Source organism: Acartia tonsa, chromosome 10 (assembly GCF_053477335.1).
Source record: "Acartia tonsa isolate MP-2025a chromosome 10, ASM5347733v1, whole genome shotgun sequence".
Taxonomy (NCBI): domain Eukaryota; kingdom Metazoa; phylum Arthropoda; class Copepoda; order Calanoida; family Acartiidae; genus Acartia; species Acartia tonsa.
The window spans coordinates 18,681,198-18,699,421 of record NC_137269.1 but is presented as its reverse complement, the minus strand read 5'-3'; the positions used below and the strand labels follow the sequence as shown (position 1 = coordinate 18,699,421).

Sequence of the window (18,224 nt, the reverse complement as noted above, 5' to 3'; positions counted from 1 at the left end):
TTGCGCTTTTAAATAATGAATTATATAAAAAATGAATTTTATAAAAAATCCTTAAAATTTTATGCAGATTTCAAATCTATTATATTCATTAAAATTCTTTCCAATTTTTATAGCTTAATCTACAATAAGCGTTTCTCAAATATCATTTCCAACATTTCAATATTTTGCTTGTTTGTGAGCCATCTTTGATCAAAACTCTTTCTATTATTGTATTTAATCTTTTCTAAATTTAAGAACAATGCTGTTTATGTTAGAAAATACAATGACGTCTACTTGAAATCCAATTGGTATATTAACTAATTAGATTTTAAGTAACATTACAAAGAGGGTAGATTAAATACCCAACGGACATCATCCGCTTGTAATAGGAAGAAATACTCTGAAACCTTCTTTAGGAAATTAGATTACATAACATCTAACAGACAACCAACCTTTTGACCTGCACTCCACCTTTGTCTGAAACTGTGCATGGTAATGAGCAACTCCTATTTAAGGGCTAATTCATTACCCCTACAATTACTTTTAGTGTCACGTGACATACATAGCAGTAGTAGGTACAATTTTTAACGTCTTTAGTATTACCCGATGTAGTCCGGAATCGAATTTGACACCTCCCCGACAGCAAGCTAATACCGATTAAACGATTAGATAAAACATTTCTAGGTTAGGTAGGTATAGTCTTTATTTTATTATTTTCATTTTTTGGATTAACAATTCATTGATAATAAATCTTATATAATCATTTACATCAAAAAAAACATAATAATTAAGTCGCTTATTAAATGGTTAATAATGTTTATTGCATTAAAAACAGAAAACGATTCTATAATTACAAAATTATAACTTAAAATTTGATTTAATAAAAGATGTATTGATTGATTTTTGAACAAATGATAATGTTTTCTGTTTTTAATGCGATTTTTTATATTATGTTTAAATCAAACTTATTCACATTCATGATTCACTCAAAAATAAACAAAAATAGTTATTGCAGTATTAATTTTTAGACAGAATAAAGACAGAAACTTATAGAGCCATTTCTATCTTTGACCAAAGGTTATTTTAATTATATATTATTGTTTTAATATTTACAAGCTTTATAATTATCACAGAGGAGCATTTGATAATGCCAGTTAAATCAAATAGCTTCAATTCAAAATATATTCTAGGCGGTAGAAAGTAATGTCTAGCCGCCTATTTAATGCTTCTATTTAATTTAACTAACCGTCTCTAACCAAACTTAACCTCGCCTATTTGTCCTAGCTCTATTAATTTAAAATCGGTAATAAGTAGGGTTGGGCCGGATACCGAATATCCGGCTGATTTCTTATGCCGGATATCTTTGCAAAGTTCGATATCCGGCAAATTATATATCCGACAACCCTAATAATAAGTAACTATTTTGAATTGAAGTTATACTTGTTCTGGCTTTTCGTTTGGATATATATTTTGTTAAACAAAATCAACTATAATATTACAATACAGTCAAGATTAAATACACAATAATGGGGTTGATATTGTAAATAACAAAAGTGACTGTCCTTTTATTAAGAAAAACATATTAAATTTATTATTGTCTGTTGTGATACTAAATCAAAATGACTGTATTAGAAAAAACTATTTAATTTTAGAATAAAGTAAATTAATGAACAGGGTTTAAGAATTTCTTAATTAACAACTAATATTAAACACTAGCAAAAATTAATTGAAATCTTAAAATACTAATATAAAAATACCATTTGAAGCCTGCAAGAACCTTGCTATATCCAAGACACGCCACTTTAGAAAACTCCTCAACCAAATTTGCAAATAGTTTTCCGAAAGAGGAAAAACTTTTGGGAAATATTCATTTTGGATTATGAGCAAATTTATCGTGGGGTTCCTATGGAAAAACAAATAAAACTGCTTTATTTTAGCCAAATACGATTTAACATAGTTATATTTTTCGGCTGGTTTTAACTTACATTGTGTATTTCTTTGGACTTTATTTAGATTTTTAATGTGGCTTCTTAGCCAGTCACGTAAAATTAACTGTATTTTATAACTACCCTTACCGATGATTTTACTACAAGTATATGAAACTTAGAATTAGGTTAAATAGTTCTAAAGTGGTAATACAATGAAGTAAAATATACACTCTATATTAAAAAAATCAAACTACATTTTAAGAAAAACTTTTGCTAACGTTTAATATTAACTTATTTTTAAAAAATGATTTTAATATATACCAAAATACGATTTCATAAAGAAGAAAACAACTAAAATTATCTTCTTTAACAAAAAGAAAAAGAGAAACAATATTATTATTGAATTTGCATTGAAAATTAGATTTATTTTTGCTTTTAAAAAAAGCACAATTTTATGAATAATCGGATTAATTTGATAACAAGGAAGAAGAACAAAATTAATATTTACAAATATTAATGTGTAGGCATAATTGTTAGAATTATTTCTCGTTTTCATACGAAACCGATTAATATCCGGTGAATTAGAACCGGTTCTCATCCATACGAAAAAATGTCTAGCATCGTATCATATCCAGTTTTCTACAAGTATAAAAATGTACAATGATAAGATTAAAACCAGTTTTTTTAACCCAAGCTTTCGGCATATCGGGGCTAAAAAATTGGTTATAATCCGCGAAAAACTGTCTATAATGCGATGCGATAAATAACTATTCTAATATTTTTTTAATAAGGCCTGAAGGTAAAAGTAAATATAGCTATTGACTAAGATGTTATTTGACAAAAAAAATCTGGAATGTATTGAAAACTATTAAAAGTCTATTATTAATAATTTATCTATTAAATGACCAAATTAATTCAACATTTAGTTACATTTAAATTCATAACATACAAATTATAATTTTTAATTGTACATTTATCTTTTAGAAAGTCAAATCACCGAATATTTTGGAATGTTCAGATTTATTTAGAAAGGTATAAGTATAATTAAGAATCATCTTGAAATAATATAGAGTAGCTCTTAGACTAACCAAACTAACCTTCTAGCCCCTAATTCTGTAACGGAGAACAACTCTATATTTGTTAAAAGATAACTCTAATAATCTAATATTTAAAATTTTACATATTATAAATATTATAATTTTTACAATTTAAGAATCGCTTGTAGTAAGTTTTATAGCAAAATTTACATACATAACATATAATTTTTTATTTTATCATGTAAATTAATACAATTTTATCAAATACATAGTTTATATTCGATACAAACTTATGTCACAAATGTATAATTTCTCAAAATGTCCTTTTTTAGTTCACATTCTATGTTTTTTTAAACCTTGTTTAAAAATATTTTACAGTGGGTATTGTACATTTTTGTACAAATTTTCAAGGATTTTACCACAAATTTTCGATGATTTTCTGAAGGATATATTTATTTAGCAGCCCTGATTTCCAGAATTTCTGGATATTTCTCCATGATGTTGAGTAGGACATTGTCTATGTACCCTCTAAGGTGACGGTTCACATCCTGCTGCTCTTGCAGCGCCTTTCTCATCTAAAAATAATAATTATAAAGGTTAAGTTCACAAAAGATGAACAAAGGGGGTCATTTTTGGTATTTTTCCTAAAGTCCTTTTAGCCAAATACTCTTATTAAGAACAGTTTGACTTTATAAGAGCATTTGACTAAAAGGTTACACTATAGTTTATGGAAAATACGCGAAAAAATCAGTCAAATAAACTTGCAGGTACTTTTGTTGTTACAAATCATCGATAAAGATACAGATCTCATAATCAAGATATAAAGGACAATTAGTTACCTTACACAGTATCTTAACCATAAAATTCTTTGCTAGGAAAAAAATTTGACCTTATCGGTAAAATTCAAAAGTTAATTGAGTTAAATATAATTGTTATCTATTTGAATTATGCCTTTAATTGTCCATAATATCTATATCTTCTTTATTTATGTCCTCTTGACTTAAGACAAGTGTTTGCAATTTGATTATTTACGACTACAAATTGAAATAAATATAGTTTTGAAATAATTATACTAGAAATATTGATAGAATAATTTTTTGTACGATTGAATAATGAATAAATATAATTGGTGACAAAATGTAAGATTAATATATGTATGCAATACAAACATGCAGATATTATTAATTATTAATTAGATATTATCCAATAACATTACTTCACCAGTTACTATAAAAAAATAAATATATGATAATAATGAAAAATATTATCTTATAAATTTTAAAGCGAAGCTTTTCTCCTAATTAAAGTCGGTCTGTAACAGACAGTTAGCTCTTTTCGTTAATCTAAACAGGTTATAATTGTAATATTAAACAACTCTATAATCAAAAGTTTGTACGTCCATTTAAAACATGCTGATTTTTTACTTTTTGATTAAATTCTTTTGTACGTTTTAATTATCCTTTTCATCTGATTTTTGAAATACTGATTCCTAATAAGTACAAGGTACAATGTTATAAGCAAAGCATCTCTATAATCAAGTTATAAAATGTATGTATGTCCTTAAACAGTATCCTGTATTAAAGACGTTTTGCAACAAATTTACTTACAATATTGTTCAGACTTATGTATCAATATTTTGCTTATTCAGTCTAGACTCTTTTAATGTTTTTTTGTCCTACTATTTTAAAGCAACGCTTTTATGGATGTTATCATCCTTGTTACATATTATTGTGTATAGCTTATTTGATATGATAAACGTACAAGCGTCAACAAAAAAACCTAAAAAACATGCAAAACAAGGCTGTTAATAGAAATATCATGCAGAAATAGTAAGCTATCCCATCACCATCAAATTAATTGTTAAAATATTTTCATGAAATAACCAAAACACTAAATTGCCAATTAAACTGTTAGTCAAAATAAAAGTAAAGAAGGATTAATATTTTTTAAACTCTAAAATCTACTCATTCAAAAATTCCTTTTTTCTCTACCTTTTCTAATTCAGACTTAAGCTCTTGTGGGTTCTAAAATATAGTAAAAATAAAGAATTGAAATAAAAAGTAAAATGGGCAAGTAAAATAGATGATTAATTTAAAAGTAAAAAGCTCTCTGAAATATCAGGTAATTTGTACTTTCGCTGCAGCCAGTGTGTTTTTAAATAACCCAAAACAAAACAAAATAAAAGGTGATAAAACTAAAACTGTGCCACTAAACACCATAAAACAAGAACAAAAAGCGTCTAAAAACCAAGCTTTACTGTGTGTTTTAAATTGTAGCGAATGACTAGAGTGCAAACTAAGTTTTTTATTTAATATTTTTTTTAACTTTACACATGAAACAGACAAAACAGACAAAACATAAAAATAATGTTTCCATGAAAATGATTATTTTTAATATTAAAAAGGGATATTTATGGATGTTTTTACATATGTTACATATCAACAATTTTGGGAATATAAACTTGTTTTTAAAGAAAGAGTTCATTTGATATTTGCCAGGGGGCCGTGATTCATCAAATTAATCAGATTTGAAATTGCTAAAAATTAGGATATATTCGTGGGGTAACTTTGGCGTAAAACTTGTTTTGTGCTGGAACTAAAGGGAATGGGATAATACATAAATTGATGTTTTCAATTGAGTTTATTTTGTTACATTTGGCATTAATTAAATTTTAAAAACTGTCGAATTTAATTGTTTGTTGATATGTAATATTGTCTGTTTTGTATACAATAAACCTTTTGCTAACAAAAAATATCTAAAAAACAGGACGGACATTGATTATCTACAATAAAAAATTAAATAGAAGGAACAAATGAAAACAAAGTAAGGAGTAGGTCGAACTTCTGTTTTTTTTATATACCTGTGTAATTCAAATGAAAGATCTTACCTCATTTTCTGACATGGCTTCGAACTCTGCGGCTAGCGAGTTATTAGCCTCGGATTCGGATAGCAATTTTCTACCTTCATCCAGTCCTACAAGTTTTCCATTAATTATTCATCCATTTTCTATTTAGATATTTTTGGCCTAAGAATACTATGTAGCACAAATTAATGATAAATAAATTAACCTGACCGGGACTTTCATGCAGAGATCATTGGGGATAGGACAATGGCCGATGTTTTAAAGTACATCACTTAGAAGGGTAAACAAAATTACTAAAACTTTGGACCCTACATAGTCTTGAAGAAACCAATCACAATTCAATAAAACTATCCCAAGTTTTTGAGCTAACGAATAATGTAACGTGGTTATAATTATCATTCAATTCTTCGAAAAAAAAACCTTCTAGAAAGCCAATTAAACTTAAAATAGATTGCATTAAAATTAAAGTCAAAGCAAAAGAAATATAAAAAAATCTTGTACGATGTATATTGTATTGGATAAAATATTTGAATAGTGTCATTTTTCATATCTAACCCTATACAATTTTCAAGTCCTCAGTTAGGTTAAATAGGTTTTTTTTTATCCTCTCACATAAAAAGATGTATATATATTTTATATCTGTCTTTTAAGAATTAGCTGACTCTTAGACTGATTCATTCCCAAATAGGTTCAAGTTTAGATACCCAAAACAATATTATCTTTTTTTATTTTTCTGCACATCTTTCCTTATTTTTAAAATAAAGTGAAAATAAGATGGATGATGGGGGGGGGGGGGGGGTGTTGCATATGCATAATAGCTCCATGGTTCTTAACCTGCGGGTCTATCAAGTGTTCAATATGACCTAACAATAAAGTAAAAAGTAATAAACAAACATACAAATAAAACTGCACCTTGCCCCTATTTTCTATTTATTTAAAAATTGGGGGGGGGGGGGAAGGGGGGGAGCAGTGTTGAACAAGCTACTTTCAGTGAAACCGTCTTTTTATAGTCTAAATCTTTGTGTACAAGTCCCCAACTAATATTTATTGTGTACTTGTGATCTTTTGAAAAATTGTGAAAATAAAATTGTATAATTTATCAAAATATGAAAAGAATATTCCCTCCAACAAAAATGATGCTATTGTAAAGCACATTTGCCTCGTATATGTGTGACTATCATAGAATACTTGAGTGCACTATTCGATATAAGGTAATTTGAAAATTATAGAAATAATATGTTATTTAAAATTTATAAAAACAAAAAAGGATAAGTCTAAAGATGGACTTGATCAAAATGAAGTGATTCTACATAGATAGATTAAACGAAATTGAGTTACTTGCGCAGTATTTTTAACAAAGTATTTACAAAAAAGTTAAATATTTTCCCCTTTTCTTGATAAAAATTTAAGATTTAAAAAAATTGTAAATTTAATATTTTTTGGCTGAATAATTTCCTCTGTTTAGCATCTGTGCTTGAAGCTCCTCATTGCTCTCTTCCAAACCTAAATAATAGAAAAATTATTTACTTTTGAACAAGGACAAAAACATTCATTGATTATATAATTTCATATTTGAAAATTAAGATTCCAGGACAAACGAAGAAGTGACAGACGTCGGAGTGGACAAAACGATTTAAAGATCCAGCTCAGGAGTGTCTTAAATATTAAGTTAATCAAGTATTTATATACAGGCTTGCATAGACGTACAAGGGGGGGGGGGGGAGTAAAGTGGCGATTACCCCCCCCCCTCCAATTAAAATTTACCTTTACCCATTTAGGACGGGGTATTTACCCCCCCTCACAAAACCAAAAATTTCTAAGAAAATTTTTTTTTCCTTATTTTGAAATTCTTGAAATTATAGAAAATATACACCTTTGATTTAAAATATCCTATTATATAAAGTTTTAAGTAGTACGAGTTCAAGATCTAAATAGACTCTCAACTAATTGGGTTTTTATTTTAGTTAAGCATTTCATAGGTCTCGTGATGGTTTTAAGCTATTTAATTTTCACATTTAAAATTTCTAAGCTATTTTTCTATCCCCAATTCTTCCCCCTTGAATGCTAGGGGGGCAGGCTATAATTTTAAACATAGTAAAACACTAGAGGGAGAAAGGGTTGAATAACTGTATCTCCCCATCGCAATCGTCTTGTGCCACCTTCCTATTGGGTAATTGAAAATCAACCAATGGTATCACTTATATTACCACAGTTAAGTAGCAGAAAATTGTTTAGAAGCAGACGAAAGAGGTATTTGAAAAATGAAGGGAGGTAGTTGACTGTATATACATCTATACTATAGATCTGTTTATAAAACATAATAGTAAGGCAATTGCTATATATATGGTGCATTATTTGCCAAATGTACCACTTTTCTGCACTACCTCTCCGATTTTGTTAATACTCTATATTTTGGTCCGTTGGGTGATTCAAGGATGCTGGATGGCCAAAAAAAAGTTTCAGAGTCCCTGGATGTCTAGATATCTAGCTATCTATGAAGGTAGGTAACAAAAATGTAAAAAACAACCATTTTTTCACAATTTTAAAAATTAATTTTTTCATCAATCTTACATCCAATCTATACATTTTATACACCAAAATGATCGTTTATTCATGTAAAAAGCGCACATAATGCTATTTTGGCCAAAACTCTAATTTTACAGGGTGACCAACAAAAAGTGTATTTTGGATATCTAGCGTAATACCCAAAATACCTGTCCGAAAAAAATCATTTTTTTTGGCTTAAATCCTGTGTTTTATCTGTGTGCATATGTGGTATATAACGGTTCGGACCACCCGGGACTATAAGGTTGTCAAATTTCACTTTGGGACACCCTGTAAATGTGATTTTTGCGTCTGTAGAGCTAAAACTTGGTCCAAATTGGCTATTTTTTTCAAATTACTCTAATATGTGTCTTAGTATGTTTGGCCATAGTGTTTTCTGACCAGATCAATATTTTCATATTTTTTGGACACCCTGTATTTTCAAAAAAAGAGAAAAAAAATTTTAGTTTTTTTTAAAATTTTTTTTCTATTTTTAAGTTACTTAAAACTGTCATAGATACAGATTTTGACTAATAACAATAATATTTGCCTATTTTACAATTTTTTACACTTTTGGGACACCCTGTGCATGTTTTTGAAAAATGATGGTTTTTGCCCATTTTTGGGAGGAAGGAGTCGTTTTAGGGCCATAGACTATTTCTTCATTTTTGTAGAACTTTTCAAGACACATCATTTGTTATTTATGCAAAAACCGCAAAAACCGAACCGTTTTGCCGTTATTCACCGCCAAAGGCGGAATTTTTTTGCGTTTTTGCCGTTCCGGAGGTTGTAATGGGCATTTGTGGTAAGAAAACGTTGATTTATTAAGATCTCTCTTAAATACTTTTTTTTAGATAATTTAATTTACTAAATTTCATATTAAGTAAAATTTTTTGTGCAGCTAACCATTTTTCGTCGAGATGGATTTCAATTGTTAAAACAAGAAAATGAAGTGAATATAACATAAATAATTACTATAACATAAGTGATAAAAGAAACATAAATTATGTGCATTTGAAATTCCTTTTGACAAAAATCGGTTGGATATACAAAAAAATTTACTTCACATGAAATTTAGTAAATTAAAATGCCTAAATAAAAGTATTTCACAGTTATCTTGATAAATCAACGTCTTCTTACCACAAATGCCCATTAAAACCTCGGGAACGGCAAAAAATGTAAAAAATTCTGCCTTTGGCGGTGAATAACGGCAAAACGGTTCGGTTTTTGCGGTTTTTGCATAAATAACAAATGAAGTGTCTTAAAAAGTTCTACAAAAATGAAGAAATAGTCTATGGCCCTAAATCGACTCCTTCCTCCCAAAAATGGGCAAAAACCATCATTTTCCAAAAACATGCACAGGGTGTCCCAAAAGTGTAAAAAATTGTAAAATAGGCAAATATTATTGTTATTAGTCAAAATCTGTATCTATATGACAGTTTTAAGTAACTTAAAAATAGAAAAAAAATTTAAAAAAACTAAAATTTTTTTTCTCTTTTTTTGAAAATACAGGGTGTCCAAAAAATATGAAAATATTGATCTGGTCAGAAAACACTATGGCCAAACATACTAAGACACATATTAGAGTAATTTGAAAAAAATAGCCAATTTGGACCAAGTTTTAGCTCTACAGACGCAAAAATCACATTTACAGGGTGTCCCAAAGTGAAATTTGACAACCTTATAGTCCCGGGTGGTCCGAACCGTTATATACCACATATGCACACAGATAAAACACAGGATTTAAGCCAAAAAAAATAATTTTTTTCGGACAGGTATTTTGGGTATTACGCTAGATATCCAAAATACACTTTTTGTTGGACACCCTGTAAAATTAGAGTTTTGGCCAAAATAGTATTATGTGCGCTTTTTACATGAATAAACGATCATTTTGGTGTATAAAATGTATAGATTGGATGTAAGATTGATGAAAAAATTAATTTTTAAAATTGTGAAAAAATGGTTGTTTTTTACATTTTTGTTACCTACCTTCATAGATAGCTAGATATCTAGACATCCAGGGACTCTAAAACTTTTTTTTGGCCATCCAGCATCCTTGAATGACCCAACGGACCAAAATATAGAGTATTAACAAAATCGGAGAGGTAGTGCAGAAAAGTGGTACATTTGGCAAATAATGCACCATATATATATATTTAAACAAACTGTTGACAAAAACTTACGTTTGTTGGTGTCCCTGAGTATCCTAATTTGTCCTTCCATGTCAGCAATCCTGGCAGGCAGCTCTGCCAACATGTCAGCCTCCTCTACACTATGGTGCCCGCTGTCTGTCTGTCGAGCAGCTACTACCATCTGTCGCTGCTCCTCAATCTGAAAAATTAAAGGATTGAAATTTGAAAATGAATATGATATCTTATGACTTTATTGGTAAAGTTTCATTTATAGAAGTGAATCAACCGCAAAAATCAGGAAAATCAGAAAATATAAAAAAATTGTTACTTATTAAAAGTAATTGTAGGTAATGCCAAAAACAAATTAAATAAATCCCTTTAAAAAGATTTTATCATATGTCTTTAAAATCAAGTAATTAACATAACATGTATATAAATATTAGTTACCTCTCTGGAAAGTTCTTGAATATGTTGATTATTAGCTTGTTGTTCTCCCTGCCACAGCTCTCTTTCCTCTCTCATTTGATCCTCAAGAGCGCGTCGTTCTTCTTTATCTCTACTTACCTCTCTTTGTAACTCAACCATCTTAAAAATAACAGAATTAGTTTAAATAATCAACCTCAAATAAATCATTTGTATTAATGTTTATGGTCATATTATTAAACACTTCAACAAAACGCTTAAATTCCAAATAGTTAAGTACATGCATTATTGTTATTATTATACACAACACTTTCAACTTGACTGGCAAAAAGGGTTGGCAAGATATATTTTGATCCGGTGCACAATTGGAGAAAATGAAGTTGAAGGATTTGACTTTTTTCTTGTCATATATAACAAAGGGGGATATTTTATTCGCAATATTCCGTAAAATTGGGTGCAAGCTTCCAATCAAATGCGCTTATTAGGTCAAACTTTTCTTAATTATGCGTTTAATTGTACTATTCGTTCAGTCATAATTTCACAGTTTCACATAATAAGCGCATTTGACTGGAAGCTTGCACCCAATTTTACGGAATATCCCGAAAAAATGCCTCCCTTTATGGTTTAAGTAGTGAAGGAATTAACAAAAACCAGTAAAGGTCTATATTATACGTAAAAATCAACTTCATGGACAGGGAGTGACCAGCAAACATAATTTATTCCTTTTTCTGTGCGATTTTGAAGATATTTGAAATGTAATGACTAATAACCTGTGTTTCCAAGCTTCTCTTCTCATCCTTTGTTCTCTCCAGTTCTCTTTTAAGGTTGACATTTTCCTCCTTTAATCTGGCCACTTCTTGCTCAAGACCTGAAAAAGGATAAAAAGTTGACAATATGACAGACATATATGCAGATAATTTTGATGGAATATTAGGAAAAACAGAATTAATGAACAGACAACATAATATATAGAGTAGTTGCTCTTAGGTCTAGGAAGTTATAGTTGATTATCACATAGTATTATGAACAGCTTTCCGTGGATATTAAAATGAAAAATGATGAGATTAAAACCAGTTTAGTTCGTCATGTTATATAACCATTTGATTGAGACACATTGATTAAACAACAGAGAGTATCTTCAATGGCAACAGAGAAATTCAAGTTTTCTATATGGGAAAATCCTTATTCAAAAGTAACAATATTTGTACAGTGTCTGTGTATGCTTAGAAGGATCTCGCTAACCACTGAACCCGTGTGCTCCTTCTTTACAGTGAAGCATCTTCTAGGTCCAGGGAAGGTCTATGATTATTTAAGAGAAAGGTACCCACATAAACTCACGATAAATCACCCCAAGGAAAAAATACACCTACTCTTTCTTTTTAAAAATAAATTGAAAGTTAAGGGTCGAACCCCACCAATCCCTCAAGTGCCCCTGGAAGCCTCTAAAGGCGTATCCGGTATTAAGGGGGGGGGGGGTGGGTGTTTGTACACTTATAGAAAATGAAATTCAGTATCAAAGTTTGGAAGGGCCGTGTGGGCTTGTTTTTAAAGTTATCACCCTAATTCTTTTTGTAGGCTCTTTTATATGACTGGATATACATGTATTTCTTTGAAAATTAAATTTCGGCACTTTCCTTCCAGGGGCTTGTGGAGCAAAAGACCCCCCAAAACACTAAAAATATGAGTTCTGACCTTATTTTTAAAGATATCAACCAGATTTTTTTTATAATACTTTTTTAACATAACCGAATCAACGAACCATAACAGATTTCATTTTGGGACTTTCCTTCTAGGGTCTTGTAGAGCAAAAGACCCCCCAAAACACTAAAAATATGAGTTCTGACCTTATTTTTAAAGATATCAACCTGATTTTTTTATATAATACATTTTTAACATAACCAAATCTCCGAACCATTACAGATTTCATTTTGGGACTTTTCTTCTAGGGGCTTGTGGAGCAAAAAAAAACAAAAATACTAAAAATATGAGTTCTAAGCTTATTTTTAAAGATATCAACCTGATTTTTTTATAATACTTTTTTAACATAACCGAACTAAGAAACCAATACGGAAAGTGCCAAAATGAAATTATTATAAGATATCAACCTGATTTTTAAAAAATAAAACTTTTTTAACATAACCGAAGTAAGAAACAATTACAGATTTCATTTTGGGACTTTTCTTCTAGGGGCTTGTGGAGCAAAAAAAACCAAAAATACTAAAAAAATGAGTTCTGAGCTTATTTTTTAAGATATCAACCTGATTTTTAAAAAATAATACTTTATTAACATAACCGAACTAAGAAACCATTACGGATTTCATTTTGGGACTTTCCTTCTAGGGGCTTGTGGAGCAAAGATCCCAAAAACACTAAAAATATGAGTTCTGAGCTTATTTTTAAAGATATCAACCTGATTTTTTTATAATACTTTTTTAACATAACCGAACTAAGAAACCATTGCGGAAAGTGCCAAAATGAAATTATTAGTGGCTACCTAGTTCAAACATGTGAAAAAAGTTTTTATGAAAAAAATCAGCTCAATATCTCTAAAAATATTTTTGGGGGTCTTTTGCCCCACTAGCTTCTAGAAGGAAAGTCCTAAAATGAAATCTGTAAAAGTTACCAAGTTCGGTTATGTTAAAAAGTGTTCCTAAAAAAATCAGGTTGATATCTTTAAAAATAAGGTCAGAACTCATATTTTTAGTGTTTTTGGGAGTCTTTTGCTCCAAAAGCTCCTAGAAGGAAAGTCCTAAAATAAAATCTGTAATGGTTTGTTGATTTGGTTACGTTAAATTTTTTTTAAAAATCAGGTTGATATCTTTAAAAATAAGCACAAAACTTATATTTTTAGTGTTTTTAGGGGTCTTTTGCTCCACAAGCCCCTAGAAGGAAAGTCCCAAAATGAAATCTGTAATGGTTCGTTGATTTGGTTATATCAAAAAAGTATTATAAAAAAAATCAGGTTGATATCTTTAAAAATAAGGTCAGAACTCATATTTTTAGTGTTTTGGGGGGTCTTTTGCTCCACAAGCCCCTAGAAGGAAAGTGCCGAAATTAATTTTCAAAGAAATACGTATATATCCAGTCATATAAGAGAGCCTACAAAAAGAAATAGGTTGATAACTTTAAAAACAAGCCCACACGGCCCTCCCGAACTTTGATACTGAATTTCATTTCCTATAAGTGTACAAACTCCCCCCCCCCCCTTAAATAGAATAATATTAATAGGTTAGATTTACCTGAATTTCTGATGGCATAATTTTCAAGTTGCAACTCCTTCTCTCTCTCAAGCCTTGCTAATAATTCTTTGCTTCGTTTCAACTCATCTTGTATACGTTCCTCACTCCTCACCTAAAACAAATATTTTCACCTTTAGATTTTTCATCTTTTGAAGCAACGCTACCCTTTAACTGAGTGTTTCTTTCAAAAATGCTTAGAAAATTGGTAATTGTTAAATTTTGAAATTTAAAATTGAAAATCTTAACTTACAATTTAATAATTGCAAATAGTGCAATGCTACAAAAAAATATTTAATTTTACTATTTCCTTATGAAAAATATAGGGAATAATACTCTTATTTGATAATATATTCATAGAATATTTGATTTGGATTTAAACTTTATTTGTCATTTTCATTTTATAATTTTGTTTGTAGAACTATACATACATACATATATCTACACTTTTTAATAGACAAATTTTTTTTTTGTATAATTCTGCTTTGAAGGACAATATAGCTTTTTCACTAGCTAGCAATGGTATTTTCATTTTCTGCAATAGAAACATTTTGTTCTTCATATAAATAAGAAGTATGACAACTTCCATAAGCAGTGAAGCACAATGAAAGCATGGATGAAAAAATGAACTTAGTGGTCATAAAAAAAGAAAAAGTGAACAGTATAAAATCACCAATCCTTTTAAAAAAATGAATAAGTTTGTCTTGTGTAATATGACAGACTGACAGACATTTGAAGTCAATTATTTAGTGGAAGCTCTATATTATGGGGTATCACCCAAAAAAAAATCAGCAATCCGATAAAATATATTTCCCTAATAGCCGTATAATAAAAATTGAAATACAATAAATTGATTATTCGTATTATAGATATCTAATTTTTGCATTAAAGGTGCTACATTTTAAGTAAGTTTGGGTGTGATACTGTGATGCAAGGATTTTTCACTATCTTGGTCATATGTACTGGAAATTGATTAAAAGTAATTAACATAGTAAAATCAAAACATAATAAGAAAATTATTGATTACAGCCAATTTTTTTTTTAATATTACGTTGGAGTGGTCGGAAACACATTATTAAAGACCAAAATCTTTAAGCCTTTTAAAACAATTTTTAAATTTGAATGTTTAGAATATAGAGAAATCATCCATTACCCTATCCCTTTACTCCCAGGCAACACTGAATTGAAGAACATCTGCATAACTGCACAATTTCATTATCAAATATACATTACATACATATTTATTACATGTACCCCACTCCTCATTCATAATTACTGCTATATCAGTTTCCAATAAGACTTCGCTACGATGAATTTTTATTATAATAATCGAATCATAACCGTGTTAAAAATACACGAATCGTATATCTTATTTATCCACAAAAATGAGAATAAATACGTAAGATTTATGGGCCAAAAATAAGGTAGGTAATGATAATTGAGTCTTAAAATATTTTATAATATCACATACAAGAAGAGGGCAAAATACTTATAGGTGAGTTCAATTCATTAAACTTGTTTGAGAGTAGTGTATTTTGAGGCATACACAAAGGCATAATATGTAGACTTTCACTTAGTAACTAACTTTTACAGATTTATAGACTAGTTAAAGAGTTGCAGTGATTCTAAAAGGTTGTTTCTTTTAGCTTTTACATGTAACATTCAAGTAAAACAATAGAGAGGAAAGGGGTTAAATAACTTTATAATCCCGTTGACCATGTGCCTATTTCTATTGGGTCTGTGTTTGTTATTTTTGAGTGTCGACCATTTAAAATAAATCTTAAAATAAAATAAGTTTCTTAATATTAGTTTATTTTGCTAAATAGGTTATAAAGAAAGAATGAGTTTATCCGGAATTTTATAAATGTAAAATGCATAGAAAGATTTCTTTCTAATTTCAAAGATGAAAGCATTTCAAAATCCTTGAATTGACCACCTATAAAACTGCAAAAAAAGTAATCGAAATATTAGGTTAACAATTTTTGGTTTAAATGAAATTTTTCTAAAGTATCAAGGTAATCTTTTTCAATTTTAATACTAATTAAAATTGTCATGACTGAACTATAATTTTACAAGAGTTAATAAAAAATAACATTAAATAATTATAGTATTAGCTTCTATTTTTTATTCCAACACTCAATGAACATTAACTAAAACAAGGATGACAACACCCATTAGAAGCGAAGCATATTTATGGATGGGCGGCAGCATTTTGAAAAAAGATTAACCATAGAGCAGTGTCATAAAAAATAAACTTTAAACTTACTTATGTAAATCACGAAACTTAAAAAAAAATATATATTAACGTGAAAATCTAGAAATCAAGCTGGCACCCCTACAAATAAGCAAATCTCTGTGTAATTTGATGGAAATATGTAAAAAGAGCATTTTTTCTATCCATTTCAGCTGTCTATCTTGAACATGAACAGAAGCCGAGAAAATCACGTTTTCCTCTTAGCGTTACGGACTGACAGACAAAGGTAATTAATTATATAGTAGCTTCGTTACTAGAAATTAGCTAAGAAATAATAATAAACCCATTAAATGAACACCATTATATTGAACAGTTTGAAATCTTCGTAGAATAACTCATATAACACTGATTCATTTATTATATCATTAAGGGGAAGTGTAATTATGATTAATATAAAAGTAATACATACAGGAAAGTGTATTTAGTAGTTAAATATCTTAATAATATCTATCTATAATACAAAGTAGAATGATGTCTGTCCGTCCGTCTGTCTGTCCGTCTGTCCCTTAAGATCTCGGTAACTACTGAACCGATTGGATTCTACTCTTCAGGGAATATACCTACTGGTCCTGTGGTGGTTTTAAGCTATTTTCTTGGGTTGGGACACTCCCAACCCCGCCAAAAACCAAAAAATTCCCCCCCATTCTTTTTTTTTATTTTTTAAGAATTGAGCAAATTTTACGAATTCGTTATTTTTTCTGCTGGGTAGGTGCGAAAATTTTCGATCCATTTGCATTTTTTTCTGCTGGGTAGGTAATAGAAATGTAATTATATCTCTTGGGGCAAAGCCCTTAGAGGCTAAGAGCGATATGATATATCTTATGATATATTTTAATTGTGATGTAACAAAGGTTGCGTGATGTTTTTTTATGTGGCAAAAGAAGACACGACTAAAACAAACAGATTTAATTAATTTAATAAAAAACAATTTACTTTATGAAAAAAGTTTTTTTTTATAAATATTTAGTTTTCTTAGGTGTTATACTTGGTTATACTCTTTTTTTGTGTAGATTTGAATGCGCCACAAAGAAAACAAAATTAAATATAAGAAATTAGTTTTAAAAAGTAAATGGATTGTGTAGGGGATTATTATTTATGTATTATCATATTCGTTGGTAAGATCTGAAATCGATTATGATCCAATTCTGAGGGTCTCCTATAAATAAATCTATTCTATTTTGTATTGGCCTTGATTTCTGGTATTATTTAGATAGATACATGTATATAAAGATTAAGATAGATGCAACAATAAGTGTATAATTGTTATTTAGCTAAAACCTTAATCATGTACCGTTTAGTCTGACATTACTTATATATATAATACTATATATGTACTATATACATTATACTTGCTATACATTGCTTAGTTAGTGCTTCATACAGCAAAAAAAATACTTGCAGACAAAGACGGATTTAAGAAAAGTTTTAAAAATCAAATAAAAACTGTATTCTTATCTGTTTTAAACATTTTACTTCTGATTGAAAAAAAGCTAAAATCAAATATGTTTAATTTAAAAGACATCATATCCTAACCTAACTTTAACATTAATTGATATTTTTTTCTAATCGTGTATTTATTCATTGTAATTCATGAAAAGTTATACTAAATTGTTTCATTGTTTTAGATTTTAAATTCCTAGAAATTATGCGCTAAGAAATTTTACACAATACACGACAAAAACGATTAAAAGCGCGACATATCTTTCCTCTAGGTTTCTTATTTTTGTAATGGATGATATACATGAAAATTAAAACCGTAGATCAAAATTATTGGTGGTAAAGTTTAGATATTGCTTTGTTGTACCACCAAATCAAGATTTCATAATAG

At 29.0% G+C, this 18,224-nt stretch overlaps 1 protein-coding gene across 3 annotated transcripts in view; it reads right to left on the bottom strand.

The window, feature by feature from the left end:
• Positions 1–664: 664 nt before the first annotated feature.
• LOC145330487 (uncharacterized) overlaps positions 665–18,224 on the bottom strand; it is a 149,187-nt gene continuing 131,627 nt past the window's right edge. For 2 of the 3 annotated variants that reach the window (XM_080175112.1, XM_080175114.1), the window contains 8 exons: positions 14,146–14,257; positions 11,677–11,774; positions 10,931–11,068; positions 10,535–10,682; positions 7,265–7,310; positions 5,832–5,919; positions 4,936–4,968; positions 3,365–3,519 (listed from right to left, as the gene is read on the bottom strand). In XM_080175112.1, the coding sequence (XP_080031238.1) occupies positions 3,397–3,519; positions 4,936–4,968; positions 5,832–5,919; positions 7,265–7,310; positions 10,535–10,682; positions 10,931–11,068; positions 11,677–11,774; positions 14,146–14,257 (786 nt within the window). In that variant the 3' untranslated portion in view covers positions 3,365–3,396. Of the gene's footprint in view, positions 3,520–4,935; positions 4,969–5,831; positions 5,920–7,264; positions 7,311–10,534; positions 10,683–10,930; positions 11,069–11,676; positions 11,775–14,145; positions 14,258–18,224 lie in introns of all 3 variants that reach the window. The other variant, XM_080175113.1, reaches the window with a different exon arrangement.